This window comes from Aulonocara sp. 'chitande type north' Nkhata Bay, linkage group LG3 (assembly GCF_057382095.1).
Source record: "Aulonocara sp. 'chitande type north' Nkhata Bay isolate Kocher_YH1m ecotype deep benthic linkage group LG3, A_spYH_male_GT1.1, whole genome shotgun sequence".
NCBI lineage: Eukaryota > Metazoa > Chordata > Actinopteri > Cichliformes > Cichlidae > Aulonocara > Aulonocara sp. 'chitande type north' Nkhata Bay.
Window position 1 is genome coordinate 25236715 of NC_141346.1, and position 26762 is coordinate 25263476.

A 26762-nucleotide genomic window follows, 5' to 3' on the forward strand; every position below is an offset into this window, starting at 1 on the left:
GTGGTTGGTTGTTACACTCTGGAAATGTGAGTGTTATGGACCCTCTGTGTGTGCGTGGGGTTAAAATGATGCCACCTTAAAATGAAACTGAGAATAATTAACACGAAAATGTTGTATCGAAAGGGGAAAAAATGAAACTGAAAAAAAGGTGAATTGAAACCGTAAAATGTGCGAATAAATTTATTTTCTATTATTAACTAAGTTTTGAAACCTACATCTTTGTGTTTTTTTTGCTTACATCTTTTTTTCCAATTTCAGTTTGCTGGCAATGTTGCTGTACGAATGAGTATTACGGCCACATTAAGAAAAACTATTATAGATAACATTGAAAATAAAGTTTCAATTTTGAGATTAAAATCGTAATTCAATTGAGAAAAAAGTCCAGATGTGGAGATTACAGTTGTTTCAAGACAAACTGCAACAGTTGCTGTACCCTCTGAGTTAATGTAATTGTGCTTCCGTTTAGTCTCCATGCAGGAAATGATTTCTCTTTTAGCACACAAACACAGTGTGGTGATCAGCAATAGGTGAAAAGATGGTGTGGAAAGCTGCATCTCATCAAAAAAACACACCAAATGAAATCGAGGGTTACAGCATGAGGAAGGAAGTAATGAAGTACAAATACTTTGTTACTGTAATGATGTCACCGTTCACTGAGGACTCACACGCAGGACTCTTCACTTTGAGGAGAAATAGTTTATTACACCAGGTATGTGTACAGACAGTGCAGGGAATTGTGCTATATACAAGTGTGACGGGGTCCAGGCTCCAGGAAATCCAAGGTGGGGAGGACAGGGAAAGCTTCTCTTCGCTCACTCACTGCTCGCTATAGCCACTCTCCAATCATTCACAACTAAGGATCTGCTCCGGGAAAACAGGGCCACGTCCAGAGGAACTAAACACAGAGTGTACACATTAGAATGAAGGCACAGAAATAGCAAGAGTCTAATGCTAAGAGACCTTTAGGAGACCTTCATTACTTTAGGTTTAACACCTTTAAGGGGAGTTATTATTTTGTCACTGCGAGCCTCAAATCAAACTGCTTTGAGATTAAACAGTAACACATGAAATTCATTCCTGTTGGTGTATTAATCACCAGGAATATCACAGAAAAAGAAATAAAAGTGGCAAAACTATGTGTCATAGTCAGGGCTTAAAGTGTTTCCTTTTTCTTGCTTTTGGCCCAACGACTGATTGTAAAGCTCACATGTAAGTCTTCATGTTTTTAAATCACATATTGGTTCTGTACATGTGACATTATGTTTTTTCATATCCTGAAACGTGCTGCTAAACAAACTGAGGCACTGTGCTATTTAAAGGTTGCAGGTTAGTGCAGGATAAACAGGTTAGTTTGCTGCAGAACAGTGTGTGACTGCTGCACAGTGGCTGTGGTTTGCTCAGAGTTTGATTACATCAAGTGTAGCAGAGATGAATTTGCAGTTAAGATTCACTGAATTTCACCTTCATACCAGCTGAATAGTGTCTAATAAAAAGAGCATAAACAGTTTACTGTCAGTGTAGAGGATGGAAAGCAGTTCAACTCATAAAACATCTGCTGACATCTGGTTGAATTCACTTGTGTAAATCCACAAAGAGCAGCAGGTCAGCTGATCACAGCCTGTCCATTCAGAAAATCTACTGGAGCTCTCAGCAGTAATTATACTGAGTCGTGAATGTTTTCCCCACACTGAGCTGTTGCAACTGATTTTAGGGTTCCTCCACCTGCTGAATCCACTTTAACCCCTGACTGCTCATTTTCCTGTTTAGAGACAAAGTGACCTTCTACTATGTAGGCAACAAAAAATAGAGCCTTTTTCCTAGTGTAAGTCCAGAAACTCACCTCAGACATGTTGTTCTTTTCCTCACTCCACCGCAATCCTGGAGAAACGCCCCTCTCTGTAGCTTTGCTTCAGCATTTAATAGTGAGTGAGTCTTGCTCCCATGTCATTCCCTCCATGTCTCGCCTCGACCTTCATGATCCCTGCTATAAATCAAGTTTTCATTCAAATCAAACAAACATGTACTGAGTCAGCTTTTGGCTCCAACCTCTTTACACCGGCTGCTTGGCCTTGACAGCACAAGGTCCTGGACCACGTTTACACGTCTTCATAAGTTAACAGATGTGAAGTATTTTCACATACGGTCCTTAAAGCTTCTGTTAAAACGTTCCACAAAACTTGGTTTAATCAATGTGTGATGTTAAACTGAACCATCAGCTGATGGAAATGTTTATTATTAAACTCCTCGCCTTCATCTATTTGAAGTTTAACAGGTACACGTCCTTCACTCAGAACATCCTGAAAAGCAGATGCAACAGATGCTGCTGCCTTGGTTTGAAGACACCTGCATGCATACTTGGAAAATCCATCTGTACATGTCAGTAAGTGTCTCACATTATCATTATCTGCTCAATATTCACCCATATCAGCCAAATCAGCCTCAAACTGTTTGTCAGTTCCACTAATCAAAACTCTGTTTCTGGGGAAAAGTCTACTTGCTGGTTAATAACAAAGAAATAACCTGTTGGTAGATCCACTTTTTACAACGAATCATCCATCAATAAAAATCTAACTCAGTTCCAAAACAACAAATTCAACATTCATATAAAAAATCCAGCCCAGCAGGGATCAAACAGCTGATCAAACACCAGGGTTGGACACAGACTTTCTAATCTGACATCACAAAGTTATTCTGAAGCTGTAAATCTAATTAAAAACTCCCCAAAACTACTAAGAGAAAACCCTTAAAAGGTTCAATGATAGAAGGAAAATCCTTTACATGTAAAATCAACAGAGGTTCCTGATAAACAGACTAATAAATGAAGAATAACTGAACAGTTTCTGTGTCATGAGTGAAATTTCAGTGAGTATGAATCATCTCCAGGAAGTAAAAAGGGTTGGAGCTCAGCATCAGTCAGAAGAGGAAGATGAGGTGATGAAGAAGAGAGCGTTCAGTGGAAAAAGGCCAGTGAGTTCATGTAAATGCTGCTTCTGCTGTAAGAAACAGACCTAAAAGTGAACAAATGCTCCATGATTCTCATTTCTATCCATCATCTTGAACACTGACTATAAATGTGTTCACTTCATTATTGTGTGATTTGGCTTCTTCACGTGTCTCCTTCAGTGCAAATAAAGGACTGTTAGAGTGTGTGCTGTGTGTTTGTCTGAAGCATGACAATCCTTTCCAACAAGTATTTCCAGCTGTTTGTCTCCACTCTGCACTTTAGTCTTTCTTCCTGTCATGTCTGTGTTTGTCCACCAGGTGTCTCCCTCAGCTCATTTTCTCCAAATCAGAAGCTTCAGATTTGTGGAGACGCTCTGCCTGCCAGACACAGCTCAGGGCAAGAAACATGTCTATCCTCCACAATATACAGGCCTGTGTTATTTAGTTCAACAGTCCCCAACCTTTTTGTGTGTCACCGACCGGCTATTAAGGTGTTGTTGATAAATACAACAAAATAAAACCAGTATCGGTACAAAAAATGTTTTCTTCTCTTGCTGCCTGGTCTGTCTGGGGCCCGGGGGTTGGGGAACACTGATTTGGTTTTTTATATTTAAATGTATAAATAAGTGAGTGTGATCAAGCTTTTCATCTCAAAAAGACATTAAATGTCATCACTGTAGATACAATAATAATAATAATAATAATAATAATGATAATATAATATCAAAAACCTCAAGGATTAATTTTTTTGTTGCATTTTAAAAGTTCAAACCTCAAAGACATTAAGTTTACAGTCATATATGATCAAGAAAACCAACAATCTTCACATTTCAGAAACTGGAAGCAGCTTTAAATGTGACTAAAATAATGATAAAACAATCAATTCTCTAATCATTGACTAACTGATGAATCACTGCAGCTCCAATATATTGTTGCATTTGACAACCCACTACAGCAACTACAGAATAAAAGCACTAACCAGACTGATGACAGATTTCAAACATGCTGAATATGAAGAGTAGTATCATTTAAACTCACATGATTATCAGCCATAAGAACAAATTCAGATTTATATTGATGTAAGGTATATAAATGTAAGTACAGTTTGAATCAGTGCAATATTATTTTCACACATCAATGGACCACTGAACTTCTCAGCTTCTAAAATGTAAAGCCTCATTTAGAAACTACACAAGTACATATAATGGTCAGGGATCAACATGAACCTGTCTTCTCTATTTGACTTTAATCAACTCTGCAGTGGCTCCAACTCTATAAAGATAAAGTCCAGCATAGAGCGGCTGAGTGAATGTGGTCTGGACTCTGTGGAGGAGAGTCATGGTTTCAGAGACGCTGTAGAAAGACAGAATACCTGCTCTGTGATCCAGGTACACTCCTACTCTGGAGGACCGAGGACCTGAGAGGACAGTTTTGACTTTGTTGTGCCAAAATTGAAAACTGTTTGTGTACCAATATAATGCCCAAGATTTGTCATTGAATCCAAATCCACATTCATAGCCCGTCCCTGCTCTGCTGATATTCTTGTATGCAACTGCAACACCAACTGCTCCCCCTCTCCACTCCACCTCCCAGTAACAACGTCCAGTCAGACTCTCTCTACTCAGGACCTGATAATAATCAGTGAATCTGTCTGGATGATCAGAATAAGACTGTTGTTGGTTCATTCTTGTTACTTTTCTGTTCCCCTCAGATAATAACAGATGTGTGTTTGCTGTGTTTGGATCCAGTGTGATTTCATGTGAATATTTTAAGAATCCAGCTCTGGTCTTTGGCTCTGCTGGTGACAGTAAAACATCCTCTTCAGTGACTGTCAGTGAGATGTTTGTCCATTCCTCTCTCAGAATGTCCTGTAGTTTATCTCTGGTCTCTGACACAGCTGCTGTCACATCCTCAAAGTAGCTCAGAGGACGAATATTGATGCTGGATGAGTGTGTAGACTCACTGAGTGCTGACAGTGAGGGGTAGTTGTGTAGAAACTGGTTGTGATCCTCTGTGTGTGAGAGCTGCTCCAGCTCGCCGTCTTTCCTCTTCAGCTCAGCGATCTCCTGCTCCAGCTTCTCCTGAAGCTCTTTGACTCGACTCACTTCAGTTTCCTGCTGGGATCTGACCTGCTGCTTCACATCAGAGCTTCTTTTCTGGAGGAGACGGATCAGCTCAGTGAACATCTTCTCACTGTCCTCCACTGCTTTATCAGCAGAGCCATTGATGGCCTCCACCTCCTGTTGAAGCAGCTTCACATCTTTCTCTCGCTCCTGGATTCTCTGCTGGATGTTTAGTCGTCTCACCTCGAGCTCCTTCTGCTTCTCAGTCCTTTCTGCTGCAGCTGGGACTGTTTCATGGCCTTTATGTTCATCCATTGTGCAGAGATAACAGATACTCTGCTGATCAGTACGACAGAAAATCTTCATCACCTCATCATGACGAGAGCAGATGTTGTCCTGGAGCTTCTTGGAGGGGGCCACCAGCTTGTGTTTCTTTAATGGAGCTGCATCATAGTGAGGTTGGAGGTGTTTCTCACAGTAAGAGGCTGGACAAGATAAACAGGACTTGATGGCTTTCAGCTTCCTCCCAGTGCAGACATCACAGGCCACATCTTCAGGTCCAGCATAGCAGTGATCAGCTGGAGCAGCTTGGAGTCCAGTCTTCTTCAGCTGCTCCACTAAAGCTGCTAACATGGTGTTTTTCTCCAGGACAGGCCTCGGTATGAAAGTCTTCCTGCACTGAGGGCAGCTGTGGATTCCCTTCCTGTCCTCTTCATCCCAGAAACCTTTAACACAGTTCCTGCAGTAGCTGTGTCCACAGGCTGTAGTCACCGGATCCTTCAGTAGATCCAAACAGATGGAACAAGAGAAGGTTTCTCGGTCCAGCTGAACTCCTTTCTGCGCCATTTCTCCTCTCAGTGTCAGTGACTGTGTGAGTTTCACTTCCTTATAACTGAAACTAGTCTGAGCTCTGATCTCAACAACATGTTTCTGCAGTGAATGGAGCCTGTCAGCTCTTACACGTCACCACATGTTGGTTACACCCATCTTCAAAGTGCAGATCTGAGGGGGAGGGAACGAGGAAACACGTGGACAGAGAGGAGGTGCTGTGTTTAAGAGCAGGAAGAAGAGGGAGGGTTATCAGGCTGTGCTTCACTCCAGGAAGAGGAGCAGTTAGAGAGTGAAACTGTGTGTTTAACCCTTTTTATTTACTGCTTCTTCTATATAAATAATTTTTAAAAATCCAGCTTTAATGAACACTGGACAGAAACGTCTCAGGTAACAATAACTGTCAGAACAGCAGAGGCTGCTGACCTAATCAAAGCATATGTGGAGAGCAGGGTTAGGTTAGCAGACATATGCTGGTTGCTTTTATTTATTTATTTATTGCTTTTATAGGCAGTAATCGATGTTGCTGTAACAGGATGAGAACTAGATAAATGCCACTGCATTGCTTTGAACAGTCAGCAGAGTCTGCACATATAATTACAGATATTCCTGCAAAAAGTTAATTACTCAAAAGAATCTTGCATTTTAGTTTTGCATTTATAACAGCTGCTGCAACAGAAATAACCATGTTCTTTACATTAAAATAGCAACAAACCTTTCTGGAACAACTTTCAAGGTTCATGGCGAAGACAAAGATCTAATGACATGAAGACTCCAGTGAAACTTAAAGTATTAGGAACCAGTTTTAATGCGTGACCAACACATTTCCCCCTGTGGCCTTCACCAGGGTCATTGCTAAATACCCTTGTGATTGTGAAAAGACTACTGGTCAAGTCAAAAAGGAGTGTATGGTAAAATGACCAATGACCATGTGACAAGATCAAGCAAGCATTTTTCTGATGTGTTCACCGCTCAATGGTTTGTTGTCATATTGAACAAAATATTAGGTTCTCTTTGTATATTACACTCAGGCATCAGGAAAGAGTGGTAACTAGTTCATAGTTTTTAGCTAATGACATGTCAATCACAAGACATTGCTCAGAAAACGTGCAGATTCTCAGCTAGATCCACCTTCCACTCTTTACTTACAGTTTCACAACAGCAAACAAACACACAAATAAGTTGAAGTAATTGTTTCCTGTATGACTTCACTGGTCTCGCATCAGTAAGGACTTTTGCTCCTTGTTGCTTGAGTTCATTGAGGTGGTGAGCATACATTTATCCCCAGACATGTCCATGTACACAAACATTAAACAACTTCTTTCTGACTTGTTTCACACTTTTGCACCACTTCAGAGGAATCCCCTTAACCTCAAATCACTGTTTTCTTAAGGTATGACTTACCTTCACAGCTGTGTGGATTACGCATCATGTCACAGAAGGTCCACAAGCATAGATGCACGTGTGTGTTCATGTCTGTAAGCTATTATTGTTTCATCTCACTGAAAGCACAAATGCCATCCTCTCTCTCTCTATTTTTATATGAGGATGGGGTGGACAAAATAACAGGAACACCTCACAACAGTGATGGCGCTGAGTTGCAAAGCTGCCTGAGCTGCATTAGAGACTGCGCTGGTGTTATTCACCTATAACGTGCTACAGTTCGTGCTTCCCTGTGTGTGTCGCTTACAAGAAGGTCAACAAACACACCGCAGTGCTGCAGGCAGAACATACATAATCAATCAGCCCTCAGTGCAAGCTACAAAAATAAAATATGGGTTACACACACACACACACACACACACACACACACACACACACACACACACACACACACACAGTTTAACCCAACATGAAAACATAGAGACAAAGACAAAATATGTTTTTATGTATTGCTGCCTCTGTTTGATTTCCATGATAAGAAGCATCAGAGCATCGAACTGATAATTTCTGACTGTTATGTCGAGTGGATTAAGTTATGATAGGCAAGCTTTCACTTTAAAGGTCACGGATTTGATTCCCAGAGAAAAGAAGAAAAGGAAAGTCATGAACAGGAATGCTAAATGCAGACAGTGTTGTCATGTCGGTGTTTGTTGAGAATAATGTGGGTATGACACAGCATGACTATGACAAAATGACTGTCAGACGGAGATGGGGATTTTATTAGCTGATGGCGTGTCACAAAGCGATGCTGTATTGTAGTGTGTTTCCTCACCATCATCCTGAAGTGTTGAATAAACAAATGTGGTGATGTGGGCAGGTTATACTTGATTGAATACACACTACAGACATGTGACCATATGTCAGATTAGAGGAAAAGACTGACGTATACGGAGATAATACAACAAGGGACGCAAGAGATGAAGCGAGCAAAATGACAACAATCAAATTCAAGTTGACCAAAACAAGAGATGTAAAATAATAACTTAATGGAATGTGAAGGTTCTCAGTCATCTGGGTCATCGTAGTCTAAGGAGCTTAAAAAAGGACTTGAGCTTAGTTGAAGACCTTTTTTTTTTTTTTTTTAACCTCTCATCCGAGAAGCTTCTATCGTCTGTCCATCTGTATCTAAAGGACAAAGGTCACTCTTTCAAGGATATCAATGTTCACATTTTGGACAGAGAAGACTGTTTGAAAGAGGAGTAAAATAATTCATCTATGTCCACTGTGAGCGACCGTCTTTGAACAGAGGCGGTGGTTTACGACACCAACTGTCTGCCATCTATAATCCAGTTCTGAGATCCCTTCCCAGACGCCTTAACGCCCACTCACATCCTGGGCCATCTGACCTCAGGAAATCACACGATGGGGTGGGGTCAGGTTTCACAATGAGCTCACCTGAAACCCTGGCTGATTGTGACCTACACCAGTTTTCACACCTTGGCTCATGTGATTAGGTAGAGGATCATTAGGGGGTCCTTTGTCCCTCTTGGGGGGAAACTCCCATAGGGCTTAAAATCTGGGACTCTCCACCAATCGCTCTTAGAACTGAAGAAGCTTCTCGGATGAGAAGTGAAACGTCTTCAAGGAAACTTAAAGAAGTCCAGACGCTTTTCTTTGCAAGCTCCTTAGAATAACTTAATGGATATAAACTGATCTTAAATTGACAAATGACAAACTGTCTAAACAAAGATTTAAATTCACAACGAAGAGCTACAGAAGTGACAGAAAATAACTACAATGTCATTGATTATTGACTATTATTAACAAAAAGATTTAAAGTGACAACAAAGAGGCTGAGAGATGCAAAATAGCAATAAGAAGAATTAAACCACTTGAGGAGAAAAGAAGAAAAATGAGAATGGTGTAACCTTGTGACAAAGGAGGCCAAATGGCTGAAAGTGAACTTAACTTGCATGAAGAGGTGCAAAGTGGCAATAAAGGGGTGTAAAATGGTTAAAAAGATGCAAAATAGGTGCAAGGAAACTTATGTTAGCCATGAAAAGATACAAAATGAAGACTGAGAAACTAAAATTGATCACAAAGAGAAAAAACAGTGACAAAGGGAAACGAAATGAGAATACGAGGAAATGCAAAATTGTTACAAGCATACATAATTTGATGACAAAAAGATGAAAATCTCTACAAGAGCGATTAAATAGAAATAAAGAGATACAAAATGGTCACGAACAGGCATAAAGTGGCTACAAAGGGACATAAAATGAACAAAAAAAGCGTACAAAATGGGACAAAACAGCAAGAAAGTGATATCCTACATTCAAATCAAAGCACAGCGCTGCTCCAGTGAGACACTAAACAGCTCGGCTACACCGCAGTTGTGGTTTGTGTGTCCTTGAGCCTGACGTCTTAATCCTCTGTAGGAGGGTTGGTGGTCTTGTCCCCAGGGGCCTGCTGTCTTGTAACCCATTCATGGTAAGGTCACCGCAATGCTGCTTGACAGAATTACTGCATTTATATTGTTCATAGAAACGTATTCATGAAGCTTTAATGTAGTTCAAAGAATGAAAAAACTTGCTTTATCTAAACCTCCCTTCACCTTTTTTACATTTATACCTCACTGAGGATTTTACATCTTCACCACAGCTTAATATAGAGATAGGAAGTCACGTAAAAAGTGTCCACAAGGTGAGTCAGTTGGCTAAGCTTAGAGAATGTATTGAATGAATGTGCTGAATCATTCAGGTCACCATGTTGAGACTTAGTGCTTACCAAACACACTGAGGGACATACAGGCATGTGGGAGACGGAGAGCAGGAATGTACAGCAACTATACCTGAAATCAATTGGAGAAGAATCTGAGTTGTATTGCATCATTTTATGTTCACGATGTACAATATCCACAAAAACTCTGTCATTCAGTTTCAAATTAAGCTGAAGGTTTTGCAGCTGCTTTAACACCGAGCTAAAAGTACCCAAAAGTTAGTTCTGTTCATCCGGACGTAACGTTTCCAGGTGGAGAAAAGTTTCGTCACTCATCAGGATTTCCTTACCTGGATGATTAAGCATGCATCATGACTTTAGTATAAGTACTTTTAACTTTTCCAACAACAAAGTAACAATTTCGAGAAGTGGGAAGTAAAAGACACAGCCATCTGCTCCAGGAAATATACTTTGGGATGACTGTGCAAAATGTTCGAGTTGCCCTGCACTTCTTTATACTTTTCTAAGGAAATGGTTAAAAAAACAAACAAAGGTGCAGCGATTTATTACAATGTGAGGAAACATACATGGAAAACCAGTATATAAGACAAATCAGAGTTTGTACAGTTCAGATGAGCCTGAAAATCTATATTTAGCAGGATCGCCTTTGTTCTTCAGCACAGCCTGAACTTTCTTAAACAGCATGCTTGTACTTTCTTTAAACAGTCTTCAGGAATAGTTCTCCAGGCTTCTTGAAGGACATTCAAAACTCTTCTTTGGATGTGTTGTTTTGCTTTGTTTGTTCTGTTCTCACACTGCTTCAGTAATGTTGAGATTTGGGCTCAGGCCAGTCCATGACTGATACCATTTTATTGTGCAGGTCCAGGTACAGTCAAGGTGTTCTTTTACTGTAATTGTCAATGTGTTTGGGATTATTCTGATGTTGAAAAATGAAGTCTTTACCAATCAAATGCCTTCCAGACTTGTGCAGTGTGTCAAAATCTGACTTTTCTTTGTTCATAGTTCTTCCATTTTTAACAAGATCTCCAACACCATTTACTGAAATGCAGCCTTAAAACATGAAAGACTCCACCAGGTTGTGCAGGCAACTGTAAAGACTCACTGTTAACCACCTGTCTCTATTTCTCACGCTCTCCTTCCATGCTCCGCACATCTCTGATAAATCACTGCCGTAAATTTAAAGCCAACTTTTCTCAGGCAGGTAAGAGAGCAGGGGAGACAATCATTAGCGTCACAGCGGATTCCATTGAACGACCACTTAATGTGTGACAAACAGCTCTCCGACCAACAACACCCCCCACACACACACACACAGAACGCCAACAACTTCTAAACCCACAAATCCACTCTCAGATATCCTTGGCTGAGATTTAGACAGATGTAAACAGCACTGACAGACAGTATTCAGAAAATACTAATTTTCTTTGTCATAAAATTAAGGAAACAAAATTTCAATTGTGGGATTTTTGCTTTTCTCGTTTTAGGGCTTGTTGCTTAGAAAATCGCATTTTAAAAGTATGTCCAGAGCATGTTACTAAAACTGTTGTTAATACATCTGCAAACTCTGTGACATCATGTTGCATTTATAACAGAGTGTAAAAATATGTACAAGGAAGTTGTACTTGGTGGGATGATCTGACAGAACACGCCTGTCCAGTTTATTCAGCTCACTCAGTCAAGAAACGGTTTAAATGAACTCTGACATCAGAATTTCAGTCTTTTTGTGCTTGGCCTAACTGTGAAAGTGTGCTCTGTACTCATTGAACAAATTGAAGGTTTCAGCGAAAAATACAAAAACTGGATATCAAATAGGAAAATCTCAAGTTTATGGAATTCCTCATGACCTTGAAAGCAGCTTTGCACAATAACTCTGTGCAAGAAAGTTTCTATCTCCTGACAACAGTACAATAAGTTAAATTTTGAGTTTTTGAGTTTCTCTTCATCCACTGTGTAGGTTAAAATAAACTGGACGTGTATCGGCACTGAAGTTAATTAGTTAAAGAAGTTATTTTGTCCATTTTATTTTACTTTAAGTAACAGGGAAGGTGCTTCCAGTCAACAGAAAAATAACTATAAATGTCGTCTCAGGCTAATTCCTGAATGAATATATAACATTGTTTCAATGTTGAAAATGAAATTATCATTTAAAAGCAAAAGGTTGGAGTTCACAAAGTGATAAAACTGTCTTAAATTATTCATTTTCTTGTTTGAATTTTAACCTGACAGAGTGAACTGAGTGTACCTTGTACGTGTGCAGATGGTAATTAAATCTCTGTGGGGGGAAAACCCAGATCAGCTTAGTGTAATGTTATTTTGATGCCATTTTAATTCTTAACTTCAGCACAATGAGTGTTTGTTTTTTATATCGCTGCTCACACTAAATTTAAACATCTTCTTCCTCCAGGTCCAATGAGACTATAGTAGATGAAATCTGCCATGGCAACAGTGAGGCTTTTGGGGTGGAGCGTCTGAGAGAAATGCTGAAACTGCTGCCAGAGTCTGAAGAGGTGAGACACACACACACACACACACACTGATGTGTTTTTTTTATCTGATCCATCTTTTTGCACTCATGAAGGTGAAGAAACTGAAGGCACACCGCGGCGAAGTCTCTCAGCTCTCATTGGCCGATTCCTTCATGTACCGGCTGATTCAGGTGCCCAGGTGAGCGCTGAACTTTTACTTAGTTATTCAGTTTTATGCTGCGTTCAACTTTCACTGCAAGTTTCAGAAATTAGAATTAAACCTTTATGATCTTTTTTTTAACATTTCCGATATTCATGCAAGATCCATGAAACAGTTTTACACTGAAAATGCTTCCACTGTCTGTACAGTTTCACTGTTGCATTCACTGAAATACTGCACCAAAAACAGTACATTTTTGTAGTACTTGTACTTGTATACTTACAACATTAAACATAAATACTTTTACTGGCTGTACAGTGGTTACTTTGAATTTTTGAAAACATGATGCACTGGTGTGAAACAGTGTTGGGTAAAAGTGGCCTGTGTACCAGCTCTAGCTCTAAGTGGGGGAAAATGTTTTTGTATCACTAAACAGGACCTTGTGACAGTTAACAGAGCTGACTCAGTGACTCAGGAATCATAACCGTTAATGCATCAATTTGTGCTCAACAAAACAAACAAATGTTAGTAAGTAGCTGCTGCTGGAGCGCTGGTAATGTGACATCTGCCTTCAGATCATTTCAAAAACATCAAGCTGAATCAATTACATGCCTGCAGCTCCCCCACACACCAATAACAACATCTCCTTAATGAGATGCGCTAAAAATAGTCCCACAGTTCAAACTAATTGCCAGCTGCTGGTATACAGTTACTACGAGAGTATGTAAAGTAGTAGCATTAGCTGTATTTAGTGATGTGTACCAGCTTGGACGCAAAATAAAAATGTATTAATCAATTCATTTTCACCCCTCTCTCTCTCGGTCTGCAGTTACACAGTCCGCATTGAATCCATGCTCTTAAAGGAGGATTTTCCGGCAGCGTGCGAGGCCATGAAACGGGACATTAAGATCCTTCGCGCCGCCATCAAAGGTAACACGCTCGCAGCATCAGCGGCACACGGATGAGCTGCTCTCTGCATGCAGCCGCTGTTGGGAGCTCACACAGGCCACAGCTCTGCTTTCTCTTCTCTTACTTATTGTCTCAGTGTCAACGCAGAACAGAGAAGGACCAGAACCAACACTGAGTGTGTTACAATGTTTTATTCCTTACCACAAGCAAATGTGCTGCAGGAGGCAGGTAGAGATTGTGTGGCCAGACTGCTTCTATCTGTGTTGTATGAACTGAAATTACTGAGAGAATGGCATGAACACCAACGATGGTGGTGGAGCTGTAAAACTTTTTAGAGCAAACTCATCAACTTTTTAAAATTAATTTTACATTTTTAAAAAAAAGTAACGTTTGACTCCTGACACTGGGATCAGGGCACTGAGGTAAAGTAGGGTTTGGTCAAATATACAATAAATAATAGGTGTTAAAAGTTGCATAGAGCATGTTAATAGTTACTCTGAGATGCAGCTCATTGCTGCTGATGAACCCTATCTCTGTGTCTCGGCAATGAACAAACAACAAAGAAATCACACCGACTCACATCCATCAAAAACATTAAAAACCTCCAGAAAAGTTATTTTTCTTGACTCCAAACATAAGGTTCTGTTTGGGGTCGTCATCAGTGATGACATCGATCTCAGAGGATTCATTTAGCTTCAGAATCACCACGCAGAGGTGTAACCAAGAAGCTTCTAGAAACACTTTCACAGATTTAGCAGATTCTGTTACACAGATTGTGTTACAATGTCTCAGAATCAGTACTTTCACCTTTATGTGAAGGAGTGAGCCGTTTGATTCAGAAGTTGTAAAAAAAGAAAGAAAGAAAAGAGATCTGTGTATGAAACTCTGGAATATTTTTTAACAAAAATAAAATAATAATAAAAAAGATGAAAAGAAATAAAACGCAATAAATCTGGACTGAATGTCGTTGGTGCAGAAATACCTGCAGTAAAGCCTTCTCCTCGTTTACACCCTCCACCCAATACAGACTAACACCTTCAGTATTTTTAGCAGTGTGTGTGTGAACTTGATAACTGCCTGAACTGTTAACTAACCTTCCACATGCTAACACTGCATGTGATAAAACAGCAAACCCAGTGGGATTTTAGCATCATAAGCTTATGTTATCTGTATCTTTACTGCACAGGTTTTGTGTTTTTTCTCTCTTTACTCTCTTTTTACACAGTTATTTCCAGCAGGTGATGCTTTTGCATTGGTTTATCCTTTATGTACTGACACAAATGAAGACATCATTTCTTTTACTTTGTCTCCGTCCTCCAGAATTTATGTGTTGCGAGGAGCTCCATGCTGTTCTCCACCTGGTGCTGCAGGCCGGAAACCTCCTTAACGCTGTGAGTAGGAAAAAAAAAACATTGTACAGCATCAATGAATAATTAGATGAGGGAGAAAAAAGTGGATAGATGGTGGAAGAAGAAAAAGAAATACAAGAAGGAAGAAGAGGCAACAAAAGGCTTTTTAGTTTACACCCTTTATTTCCGTGACAGTAATTTAATATTAGAATTCTGGTTTATTTCCTGTTTCTGTACATAACCTAAAACTTTGCATGGAAACTTTTTATTAGAGTGAGTCAAGATGAAAAGGTGAGCTGCAAATTAAAAAAGAAATGCTAAGACGACACTAAAACAAAGCAGTGTTTTCATAGAACTTCTCTTCCTTATTATAATCAGACGTAATATACTCTTTTTAAAAACACTCACATATATTAATACGAGTGTCAAGTGGTCACTGGAGGCTGGCTCCAAAATTGAGTCAGTCCCAAAAAAACTCATGTTTAAATGTTCAACTTTAGATCAGAATTAAACATGTTTACTGCTACAAATAGATTTAGATTCATATCTACAGTTTTAACCATGAGATTAACGGTAACTTTGGCTACGTTCACACTGCAGGTCTTATTAATGCTCAACTCCGATTTTTTTGATCAAATCTGATTTTTTTGTCTGCTTGTTCACACTGCAGATAAAATCTGACAGCAAACGCGCTCTAGTGTGAACCCTCAAAGTGGCCCGCATGTGCAAAAGAAGATGTCACACACAACGCACTCTGTTTAGACCCAGACTGAACAGTATTGTTTGACTGTTGGCCGTTAATATAAAGACTTGTTTCAGACTTTACGTTTCCCAATTTTGCTTTAAATTCTAAAGTTATTTTGTTATTTACATATGGCCTAATAATTATCCTTATTGCTGTTTTAGGGGAGCGGTGCTTCAAAGGAAAGTTGCAGATTTCTGTCAGAATCTGCAGATTATACAGTACAAATAAAATGTTCACGTTTCTCCAACGTTGTCTTCCCAACAGTTTCTCTGGATGGCCAGGAAGCGTTCGCGATGTCTTCTCCGGCGCTGATAATCGGCGTCTGTCTTGTGTCAGTGACGTAAAAGACTGATTTAATGCGACATGACCGTTCAAACAGCAGTCGCTTTCTAGAACATCAGATATGTATCGGATTCAGTACCACATACGAAAGTGACCCAGATCGGATTTGAAAATATTAGATTTGTGCCGTTCACACTGTCATACCATGATCGGATATGGGTCGCAGAGGGTCAGAAAAGTCGGATTTGATGTGCTTTCGCCTGCAGTGTGAACGTAGCCTTAGACTTCAAGTTATCATCCAAATATAGGCTCTTGTTTTAAAAACTGACATGATGGCGGCCAAAACCATGCGTGACAGCATGGTGGCTAAATCCATCATTTAATTACAGTCAGGGTATCACTGAACAATTTATCACTCACAAATTGATTGGAAATAATATAGTGTCTTCTAAAGGTTTTACATTTCAAAATGATTTGTTTTTAATTCATAACTGTTGGTTGTCTTATACACAGTGTGGACCAATGACATGCATTCATTGGTGAACAGATGCAGAAATCAGACTCGTGCAAAATGTAACTGACTGAAAATGATGAAAGAAAATCAGACAAAAACTATTTATGAATCTGAGTAAAAGTTCAAATTGTGGATCTAAACAAAATTTTATGCATAAAACAGGTTGGTGCACTAAATTAAGCAGCCTCCAAAGAGGATATTTAAATCAAGTTATTAATTTTGAACGACATGGCAATAACGATATGACCAACACAGCTACACATTAATTAATAAAATCAGAGTATGCTGTATGTATATGTAGGTATAATTAAAGGTGAAAGAAAATTAGATCCCAAATAACTGCAAATTCATTAATTAGCATAAAAAGCTGCATTTATCAATGTAAAAAAACCCAAAGCAAGCTGTTTCTTGAACTGATTGATTATTTCAACAACAACAAATATATGTAAATGCAATGAAAATTGTCTTTGTTCAAACAAAGTCAGTTATTAATTAGACAATAAATGATAAGATATCAAAATAGTATCTGTAAAGTGTGACTGACAGGAAACTGCACAACGATGAGTGCTCTGCAAAAATGTGGAGACCAAAGAAACTGCAAACTAAAACAGACATTTTAACCAACATTGTTTTGTAAGTAAATCAACATTTCACTGCATAATAATGAGAATATGCCCACATGCTATCCACTCTAATAATACTGCCTAAGGGAAGCATGTAAATGTAAATGGACTAGTGTAGAGAGGGATCCCATGTCAGAGGCAACAAAGTGGGCATTAGTGACAATGTGGTCTGATTAACAATGATGGAGACCAAAGGAAAGTCAAAACTAAATCACATTTTAATCAACTGTCCCTCAGTGACATTTATTTCAGTTTAATGAATTCTGCAGAGACGCCCTCAAAAGATAAAAGTCCAGCATAGAGCGGCTGAGTGAATGTGGTCTGGACTCTGTGGAGGAGAGTCATGGTTTCAGAGACGCTGTAGAAAGACAGAATACCTGCTCTGTGATCCAGGTACACTCCTACTCTGGAGGACCGAGGACCTGAGAGGACAGTTGGGATATTGTTGTGCCGAAATGTATAACTGCTTGTGTCACAATCTAATGCCCAAGATTTTTCATTATATCCAAAAAAACATTCATTGCCAAACCCTGCTCTGCTGATATTCTTGTATGCGACTGCTACATAAACTCCACCTCCCAGTAACAACGTCCAGTCAGACTCTCTCTACTCAGGACCTGAAACCATCCAGTGAATCTGTCTGGATGATCAGAATAAGACTGATGTTGCTTCATAGATGTTACTTTTCTGTTCCCTTCAGATAATAACAGACGTCTGTTTGCTGTGTTTGGATCCAGTGTGATTTCATGTGAACATTTTAAGAATCCAGCTCTGGTCTTTGGCTCTGCTGGTGACAGTAAAACATCCACTTCAGTGACTGTCAGTGAGATGTTTGTCCATTCCTTTCTCAGAATGTCCTGTAGTTTATCTCTGGTCTCTGACACAGCTGCTGTCACATCCTCAAAGTAGCTCAGAGGACGAATATTGATGCTGGATGAGTGTGTAGACTCACTGAGTGCTGACAGTGAGGGGTAGTTGTGTAGAAACTGGTTGTGATCCTCTGTGTGTGAGAGCTGCTCCAGCTCGCCGTCTTTCCTCTTCAGCTCAGCGATCTCCTGCTCCAGCTTCTCCTGAAGCTCTTTGACTCGACTCACTTCAGTTTCCTGCTGGGATCTGACCTGCTGCTTCACATCAGAGCTTCTTTTCTGGAGGAGACGGATCAGCTCAGTGAACATCTTCTCACTGTCCTCCACTGCTTTATCAGCAGAGCCATAACAGATACTCTGCTGATCAGTACGACAGAAAATCTTCATCACCTCATCATGACGAGAGCAGATGTTCTCCTGGAGCTTCTTGGAGGGGGCCACCAGCTTGTGTTTCTTTAATGGAGCTGCATCATAGTGAGGTTGGAGATGTTTCTCACAGTAAGAGGCTGGACAAGATAAACAGGACTTGATGGCTTTCAGCTTCCTCCCAGTGCAGACATCACAGGCCACATCTTCAGGTCCAGCATAGCAGTGATCAGCTGGAGCAGCTTGGAGTCCAGTCTTCTTCAGCTGCTCCACTAAAGCTGCAAACATGGTGTTTTTCTCCAGGACAGGCCTCGGTGTGAACGTCTTCCTGCACTGAGGGCAGCTGTGGATTCCCTTCCTGTCCTCTTCATCCCAGAAACTTTTAATACAGTTCCTGCAGTAGCTGTGTCCACAGGTTGTAGTCACCGGATCCTTCAGTAGATCCAAACAGATGGAACAAGAGAAGGTTTCTTGGTCCAGCTGAACTCCTTTCTGTGCCATTTCTCCTCTCAGTGTCAGTGACTGTGTGAGTTTCTCTAATACTGATGCAATACAGGAAAAGATTTGGGTGTTTTTCAGAAACAGGAAGTGGGAGTGGTTATGAGGCCTTGACTTATTCCAAGAGGAGAAGTGGTTTCAAGCAGACGGCGTGTGGTCATTTTTCACACAGCAGAGCACATTTAAAAATGTTTGTCTGTGTTAAATTGTTCGGAGGTTGATCTGCAGTTTTAATCACAGCCAGTCACTCTGCTGTTGAAGTACTACTTTTATTTCTGACGGTTTAGTTTGCTAGTTTGAGCAGAAGTTGTATTTTAGTGTTAGCTTATTTACACAATCTTAGTATCTGTCATTTAAAATCTCAGGGTCTGAATGCATGAGCTCATTTGACTGTCATGACACAATGATTGCAGAAAAAGTGTATTTATGTTCATTTAATTGATAAATGTTTAACAGAATGAGCTGATAATTGGGCGATACATGTTAGGTGTACAGTCAAACTGGAGACTTGCTGTCTCTACTCTCTCTTATCAGGTAGACTATGGAGACCAACTGCTTTGTGGGAAATGTAGTTTTATAGCTTCAGATTCTGTTGTTCAAGTGTTTGAATGTTCACCACTATGAGTTTAATTTCTGTGCTATGTGCGTTGCAGGGAGGTTATGCAGGAAACGCAGTAGGCTTCAAGCTGTCGTCCCTCCTGTCTCTGGCTGACACCAAAGCTAACAAACCAGGCATGAACCTGCTGCACTTTGTCGCTCTGGTGAGTAACATCATTGTTCATTTCATTTTTGCACATACGCCAGTGTGGCTGAAGTCACAAAAACAGTTAAAGTGCTCTTTGGTTGTCAGGCACCATTGGTGAATGAGATTCATCTGAATTTGATCAAGGTTCTGGATGTAGTCGGCTGTGCTGGTTGGCACTCATTGGCAGGAGGTCAGGGACACTACTTCCGAATGGGTAGGCTGGAGATGTGGTCCCTCTTTCTTTCTTTTTTTTAGGGAGGAAGACCCTAAAGACCCTATTTTTATGGGGAATCACACCTTTAGAGTTTCCAGGGAAGATCTATGCTATGATGTGGTTGTCATCCTGGTGTTGCTTTGGGTGTTTGCCATTGTTACAGGCTACTTGGTACCTGGACAACTGCAACCAGAGCTTGGTTCACATTACAGTCAATAAGTCATACTTATTCCTGGAGAGTGGTGGACTCCGCCACTGCTGGTTTTGTACAGACTCTTTCAGATCTGGTGGTCTCAGAAACACGTCTCTCCTTTTTGCAGATGATACAATCCTTTTTTTGATTAATCTATTAATGAAATCAGCTCTTGAGACAGTTTGAGAGAGTTTGAAGCTCAGTGTGAAGTGGTTACAATGAAAATTAGCAGATCCACGTCTTAATGGTTTGAGTGGTGAAGAGAGACCTGAAGCTGAAGGGGAAGCTGTTGAGTAACTAGTTGATATAAATTTGAACCCTCAGAATAAAATTGCAGATACAACAGGTGGAAATTAGTTTATTCTGACAAGTTGTTGGTTCAGCTTCAGAGAGTGAGATGCTCAGTAGTTCAGGAGGGGCTCAGAATAGAGCTGCAGGCAAGTCCTACTGGTAGAAGGCCTAAACATGCTGGTGAGATTATGTCTTTAAGGTGATTTCATGCAATGTCTACCAGAAGGGGACCCTGGGACAGAGAATGGGTCTCTTTATGTGGATTGAGAGCACCTCTGTACCACCAAAATGAGCAAGAGGAGGTAGCTGGAAAGAGGGGGTCTCATGTTTTGTTTTTTTGTTTTTCTATAGGAAGCCCATAAAAAAGATGAGAAGCTCTTGGAGTTTCCTCTCAAGCTGAGTCACATCCAGGCTGCAGCCAGGTCAGACATCACTTCATATTATTCACATATTAAATACTACAGTTGTCCACATACACCACTACATTTCTCCATCAACCTGTTTGGTGGGGATTTATTTATTATACTCCTTCTTTCCATCATTTTATTACATCGCTACAGAATCTGAGTGAACACCGCCCCCTGCTGGTTTCTTTTCAGTCCTTCATTTGATACTTAAATTACACCAGACACAAAATGAATGAAACCAGAGCAGAAATGAGGCTACATGGATTTGTTTTCCTTCCTTTGGTAGGATCTCATTGGAAACATTGGATGCTGAGCTGCATTTGCTGACATCTCGCACACACTCAGTGGAGGAGAGCATCCAGAGAGACACAGAGCTGCTGCAGCAACTGGACAGCTTTCTGCAGGTAACACACATAACAGTATTTTAGTTTTATATAATCTTTAAATAAGTGTGTAGTTTAAAAAATAATTTTGTGCCTATTATGTTTGTCTCAGCATGCCACATCATCTCTCTGCTCACTCCGTGGCAGTCGGCAACAGCTAAAGAGGGAAGGCAGCGAGCTGATCGACTTTTTCTGCGAGGACAGAGACACTTTCAGGCTGGACGACTGTTTCAGCATCTTCCACACCTTCTGCTCCAGGTTCACAAATGCTGTCAAGGTACAACTATGAATGCAAATCCATTACACGAGCTGTACAACAATCCACACAAGATCCAGTAGATGTGGTTAAAACTGTTGGTATACTTCAACTGATACATTAGTCTTCATCCCATATTTCATAACGCTTCTGATTTACAGTGAAACATATTCGTTTCTAAACCTTCCGTTTTATGTGATTGCCAACAATTTCACCATTGTTGGCTTTTTGGCTCAAGTGTGTCTCCATTGCCTCTGAGTAGTTTGAATTCCCAAACCCTTCTCTCACGATGAGCTGTTGACAGAGACACAAATACCAGACCATAAATCAGGCATAAGAGGAGATGTTGTATTTAAGGCCCAAGGGTTCACAGTTTGTTTTATTTTTTTGATTTGTTTGCTTTGATTTGTCCATCAGGATCTGAATTTTTTTTCAACATGCATAATATCTGTAGGCTATGGAGGACCAGAAGAGTCACGTGCATCAGGAAAATAACTTCTCTTTCTCTTTTTGAAGGAGAACATGGAGAGGGAGGCGAAGGAGGCGGCTCGTCGTCAGCGGATACAAGAGCTGGAGGAGAAGAAGAGGCACTCCTGGGCTGGAGGAGAAAAGGTAGGATGACGTACGCAGACACTGTAAAACAAAGTCAATCAAAGATGTCTAACGATGATCCACTCTCTGTTCCCGTTATAGGTGGATGGAGTCTTTGGGCTGCGCTGCCACAGTGAGCTTGACATGTCCACTGCTTTGTCGCGGCATGACGAGGCCGGACTGTTGATGGAGCTCCTGACCCCTAGGTCCCACCCTCGCTCACCAGTGAACAACTCCCACAGTCCTCTGGGACGTGCTGTGAGCTTACGTCGTTCCCGAAAGTCTCCATCCTGCTCACCATCTATTGCTGCTGAGCAGGAACTAAGCACTTTCCTGGAAAAGGCGACTGATCGCAAAAACATTCAGCAAAGAGGCAAAGGGAGCAGTTTTCCATCTCCCTCAAGTCCAGGATTCCCAGTGTCCACCCAAACGGCACCACAAAACTCCTCATCACCTTCCAAAAGGAGTCCAAAAAACAAAAACCATGCAACTGCCACTTACCTCAGCCAAAATGCTACCCAGACGTGTGCAAATGCCACTAATCCTGCAAATGAACTTGCAGTCAAACCTACCTCTGACTCAAACCAGCAATCTGAACACAACAACAAAAGCAGCAGTGATCAACCTGGCATGGGTTTAAGCAGCCATGCAACACTTACAACAAGCAAACCAAAAGATGTTGAACTGGTTTTAACTCAGCAGACTGACTGCACTGATAAGAGATTTCAGCAGAGCACCACTGCTACAGGAAACATGGTGGTGGTTTTAGACAAATGCACGTTGGTTCCTGAGCTAAAAGTGTTTGGCAGTGGCGACACCCTCACAAGTCATAGCGAAAACAGACATGTTGGTCTTCATCAAGATGATTTGACAATCACAGATTTGGAAGAAGAGAAAGGGGATGAATTGCAAGTTGATAAGGTGCAGAATAATGGCCAACTGATTGTAAATCCAAAACAATCTGATGAGCAAGTCTGTGAGCTCAGCTCTTCTTCAACACCAAGAGAGGGCGATGAGGGGCAAGAGGATAAGGTGGTTGTATGGTGTGTGACGGGTGTGTGCGAGGCTACAAGTGACACACAAAGCACCTATGCAGAAACTGAAAAAGATCAGCATAAGGGTGACAACCAAGGAGGAAACAAACTAACTTCCTCTGCTTTAGCCAATGACATGCCTTCAGAACCTCAACCGGCCAATGAAAAACCAGTGCCTGTACCCATCAGCAGCCAACCAGTGCCTGTCCCCCGCTGTGATGACACATCACTGCTTGTTTCTTCCTCTGTGTGGCGCCCGAAAGAACCTCCAACACCTAATGTAGTGCCTGCTCTCACAGCAGATGCTTCTGAGAAAGATAAAGAACTGGAGGAAGAAGCAGAAGTGTCCACCAACAGGAACAGTGATGGAGTGACCGTCTCAAAACAATCAACAGAAGAGAAAAGCAAAAACAACATGGCTTCTAAAGACTCAACCAGTAAAACTGCAAAAGCAGCTTCTTCCACCAAAGTAAAAGCAGAACCAGCAACTCCATCTAAACTACCCAGCAAGAGCCTTCCTACGTCTAAAGTCCAAACTAATGGGAAGAAACCTACCCCAAACACTATCTCTGCATCTGGCAAATCCAAATCTATCCGGACCCTCACAACCTCCGAGAACAAGGACATGAGGAGGGTTGTGCCAATATCCAGGACCAACAGAAGTCCATCCAGAATCAAACATACAGAGAAGAATCGAGGCTCCTCCAGCACCACAGTGCCCACCAGTCTGACTCCCTCAAAACGAAGCAGTGCTTCCCCTCGACGAGTAGCGAGGCCTGCAAATGCTCCTTCATCCCGACAATCTGGGATCCCCAAGACTTTGGATCCAAAGGACTCAAAGAACCAGAATGTTTCAGGTACTCAGCCATCTGCCCGAGAACAGAACAAGGACTTTCAAGGAAAGATGTCCAGCCAAAAGCCCTTAATGAAACCTAAAGCCCAGCAGGAGGAGAAGATCTGTCGCTCCACACTGCGGGCACTCTCTCAGGGTGGAAGAAGTGGAGCAGGAGGCAGCGTCAGTGCTCCTGCCACTCCTTTGCGCAAAGCCACTAGCTCTTCATCATCTGTGTTTCCGGGTTTTGCACGGAGCACAGCCTCTTCTTCTTTCAGACGTACTCACACCAACCTTGCTGTTCCTGCTGCTTCCCACTCCCCCAATATTGAGTCAGACCCCTCCCCCAAACCTTCTTCCAAGTCGACCTCCCCTGTTACCCCATCCAGCACCTCCTTGCCTGTTACGCTATCAAGATCACTAAGAGTCCATGCGTCAGCAAGATCCTCAGATGTCCAAAAACTCTCCCCCTCCTCACAGAGGAAGTCTCAGAGCGTCAAATCATCTCCTCGTGCATCGCGCCACGACTTGCTGGCTCCCCCTAAAGGCCACAGACGGAATGACAGTGACAGTGACAAGTCCGCTCATTCTCAGGACTCGGTCTTGCCCACAAGGCCGCGCTGGAGATAAACTCTTGGTTGTTTTGTTTTGAGGATTTTTTCCTAATCACTCCTCCTTCAGGAAAGTCAGGAGATACACTCCATTATGAAATGTAGATACCTTTTAAAATGTTCAAGTTTAATTTGAGTAACAAAGGAAGATACAATGAGATTGTCTCGTATGGATTTAAATCTTGTTTGTTACCTTGTTTGTTTGTTATTATAAGGTTTAAGTGCAGCGGAGCTGAAAAGTTCACTACGTTTTCTTTGTATTATATTGTCCTTGTAATGTACTTTAAACAACCACAGAGGGGAAAAACAACTTGTTTTCAAGGTATATTTGTATTCTTTCTAAATCTATTAATTGAGAGTACATTCCAAGATTAATGACAATAATGACCTCTCCTCACGACCTCAGGAAAGCCGATGTCTTATCAGAAATCACAGACCTTTTTGTTTTGGTCAGAGTGAAGCTCTGAGATCTCTGGATGAGTCGGGAAATGACTACAGCCTGTGACGTGATTGCTAACAAGCTTTCAGTCAAAACCACACTAACACTAGCAGTTCTGAATAATTTGGTGGCCGTAGCCATGACTTGATCTCTCCTATTAGGCCTACAGACACTTGAGTCAGTCTGTGCGTTAATCCACAGACTAAAGGCTCCTACTATGAGAGTAAGGGGTACGCCGTATTGTATGAAAGAAACTATTACAACCAACATACAAACTGCAAATTTAAACACTGAATTGAAAGGAGGGGAGCTAAAAAACGGAGTGAATAAAATCTAATTTCATTTTATTTGTACTCCCTTTGATTTATTCCTGTGGTACTTTTTTTCTTGTTTGAAAGAGAAATATCTGCAGCTATAAAGATGTACATCTTTGGAGTATCCTGAAAATTCTGCAGTTTTTAAAGGTCATGTGACTGAATGCCTTTTCGATTCACAAGCACCTTTAACTGCACGAACCGTGCAGCAGAATCTCTTTAATCCAGGCTGGACTTATATAGAAATAATAATATTACTAATTGTGTTTTTATAAAGCCTGACATAACTAATCTTTGAGAGCGGTGGTGTCTTTTTTAAAAAACACGATCAGTGGAGATACAAGGAGATATTTATAACTCTGATTAAAAACAGACACTTTCTGTCTGACTTGGAAAATTCAAGTTGTGTTTTCATATGAGGACATTTTTATGTTTATCTGTCTTTATTTATGTATGTATGTAATGTTTCCCTACTAATTAATAAAGCATTGTTCCTCAGTCACTCTGCGCACTTCATTCAAAGACTGTATTGCACTTTTTCCTGCCAGAAGACAATGTTTTAATTGAAATAGACTGAAATATCTGGCTTCAAGTGGATGAATGTCTGGAAACATTCACTTTAAAACCAAGCACATTTGAAACTATATCCACATTTCCTATTCTTACAGCTGCATTTTGTATCTAATCTTGAGCAGAACCTCTTTGTGTCTGCACCTCTCATTAATTCTGGCCTTGTATCATATTTAAAACAGAGAAACTAAAGCAATCGAGACCATCATCAATCTCAAAATCATCCATTTTTATAGTTCTTAGAGTTCAAGAAACAAGCACAAATGTGTTTTTGCTTCTAGGTTTTCTGTAGTGATGTAACAACGCTGAAGCTAAAGTAACTGTAGTGATTTGTGTAGAGGAAAACGTCTCTGGCAACATCACTGCCAACGTGTTCATCTTGAATGTGTTATTAGAGTTAAAAAAAACCTTTACAAGTATCTTTGATTTCTTTAAACACTGTAATAAGAATTGTGCTTTCAGGCGTTACTGCTGTTCTCTGAATATTTGTCAAGTCTAAAACCTTCTCTGTAACCCCTACAGATGGCTGTGTGTAGAAAATCCCAGTAGTTTCTGAAATACTCAGAGCAGCCTGTGTAATACCAACAACCAAACCTGTTAAACTTCTTTTCCATCTCTACGTCCATAAATGCGTGGAGCTACTGCTATGTGATTGGCTAATTAAATATTTGCATCGGTGAGCAGTTGTACAGGTTTACCTAATATAATCTTTCATTATCTCGTTTACAAACCCATCAATCTACATCATATGTGTCAAACCCGAGGCCTGCGGGCCACATCTGGCCCAACGTATATTTATATCCGGCCCGCGAGATCATTTCTATATAGATTCAGAGTCGACTGCAGAGGTGCCCATTGTGTCCCAGTCAAACAGTGCTCAGCAGTTATTAGGTAAGATGACGTCTTTCTGTAGTTCATTATTCTAACAAGCAAAAAGTATTAAAGTGATGTTTACGTTGTGTATTTCAGACGGTGAGATGCAGAACCTGCAGGCCACAGGAGAAATGTAGTTTTCTGTAGTTCAGTATCTAGAGGATACGTGTCAAACTCGAGGCCCGTGGGCCACATCCAGCCCAGCGTACATTTATATGCCTGCAAGATCCTTTTAATATAGATTCATTCATTCATATTGTTATTCATGGCTCGGCA

The 26762-nt window shown here is 40.8% G+C and overlaps 3 protein-coding genes across 4 annotated transcripts; 1 reads left to right on the forward strand and 2 right to left on the reverse strand.

Annotated features, from left to right (window-relative positions):
* Window positions 1–682: 682 nt before the first annotated feature.
* On the reverse strand, window positions 683–5980 carry LOC147334771 (tripartite motif-containing protein 16-like). Of its 2 annotated transcripts, XM_086274952.1 has the most exons (3): window positions 5384–5980; window positions 1841–5311; window positions 683–895 (listed from the first exon to the last, which is right to left on the reverse strand). In XM_086274952.1, exons 1-2 carry the CDS (start codon window positions 5850–5852, stop codon window positions 4179–4181), a joined length of 1602 nt encoding a protein of 533 aa, XP_086131078.1. In that variant the 5' UTR covers window positions 5853–5980; the 3' UTR covers window positions 683–895; window positions 1841–4178. The 2 variants fall into 2 exon arrangements, with proteins under 2 accessions (XP_086131078.1, XP_086131069.1); XM_086274943.1 differs by having other exon boundaries at window positions 1841–5915.
* Window positions 5981–6750: 770 nt separating this feature from the next.
* LOC147334772 (uncharacterized) lies at window positions 6751–24516 on the forward strand. Its single transcript, XM_086285992.1, has 11 exons — window positions 6751–6812; window positions 12361–12463; window positions 12535–12620; window positions 13411–13511; window positions 14811–14881; window positions 19387–19494; window positions 20528–20598; window positions 20870–20987; window positions 21079–21243; window positions 21739–21834; window positions 21916–24516. Exons 1-11 carry the CDS (start codon window positions 6751–6753, stop codon window positions 24307–24309), a joined length of 3375 nt encoding a protein of 1124 aa, XP_086142118.1. The 3' UTR covers window positions 24310–24516.
* On the reverse strand, window positions 17418–18736 carry LOC147334773 (E3 ubiquitin-protein ligase TRIM58-like). The gene is made up of 2 exons (XM_086275026.1): window positions 18404–18736; window positions 17418–18295 (listed from the first exon to the last, which is right to left on the reverse strand). The coding sequence occupies exons 1-2, from the start codon at window positions 18734–18736 to the stop codon at window positions 17564–17566; spliced, it is 1065 nt and encodes a 354-aa protein (XP_086131152.1). The 3' UTR covers window positions 17418–17563.
* Window positions 24517–26762: the final 2246 nt, after the last annotated feature.

Bases quoted from the DNA above. Each gene is read 5' to 3' on its own strand.
- LOC147334771 (XM_086274943.1), bottom strand. From the start codon at position 5,852: ATGGCGCAGAAAGGAGTTCAGCTGGACCGAGAAACCTTCTCTTGTTCC.
- LOC147334772 (XM_086285992.1), top strand. From the start codon at position 6,751: ATGACCAATGACCATGTGACAAGATCAAGCAAGCATTTTTCTGATGTG. The intron at 6,813-12,360 runs GTTTGTTGTCAT...TTCTTCCTCCAG, and splicing joins GATGTGTTCACCGCTCAATG to GTCCAATGAGACTATAGTAG. The intron at 21,244-21,738 runs GTACAACTATGA...CTCTTTTTGAAG, and splicing joins GGTTCACAAATGCTGTCAAG to GAGAACATGGAGAGGGAGGC.
- LOC147334773 (XM_086275026.1), bottom strand. From the start codon at position 18,736: ATGGCACAGAAAGGAGTTCAGCTGGACCAAGAAACCTTCTCTTGTTCC. The intron at 18,296-18,403 runs GCCATCAAGTCC...GCCCCCTCCAAG, and splicing joins GCACTGGGAGGAAGCTGAAA to AAGCTCCAGGAGAACATCTG.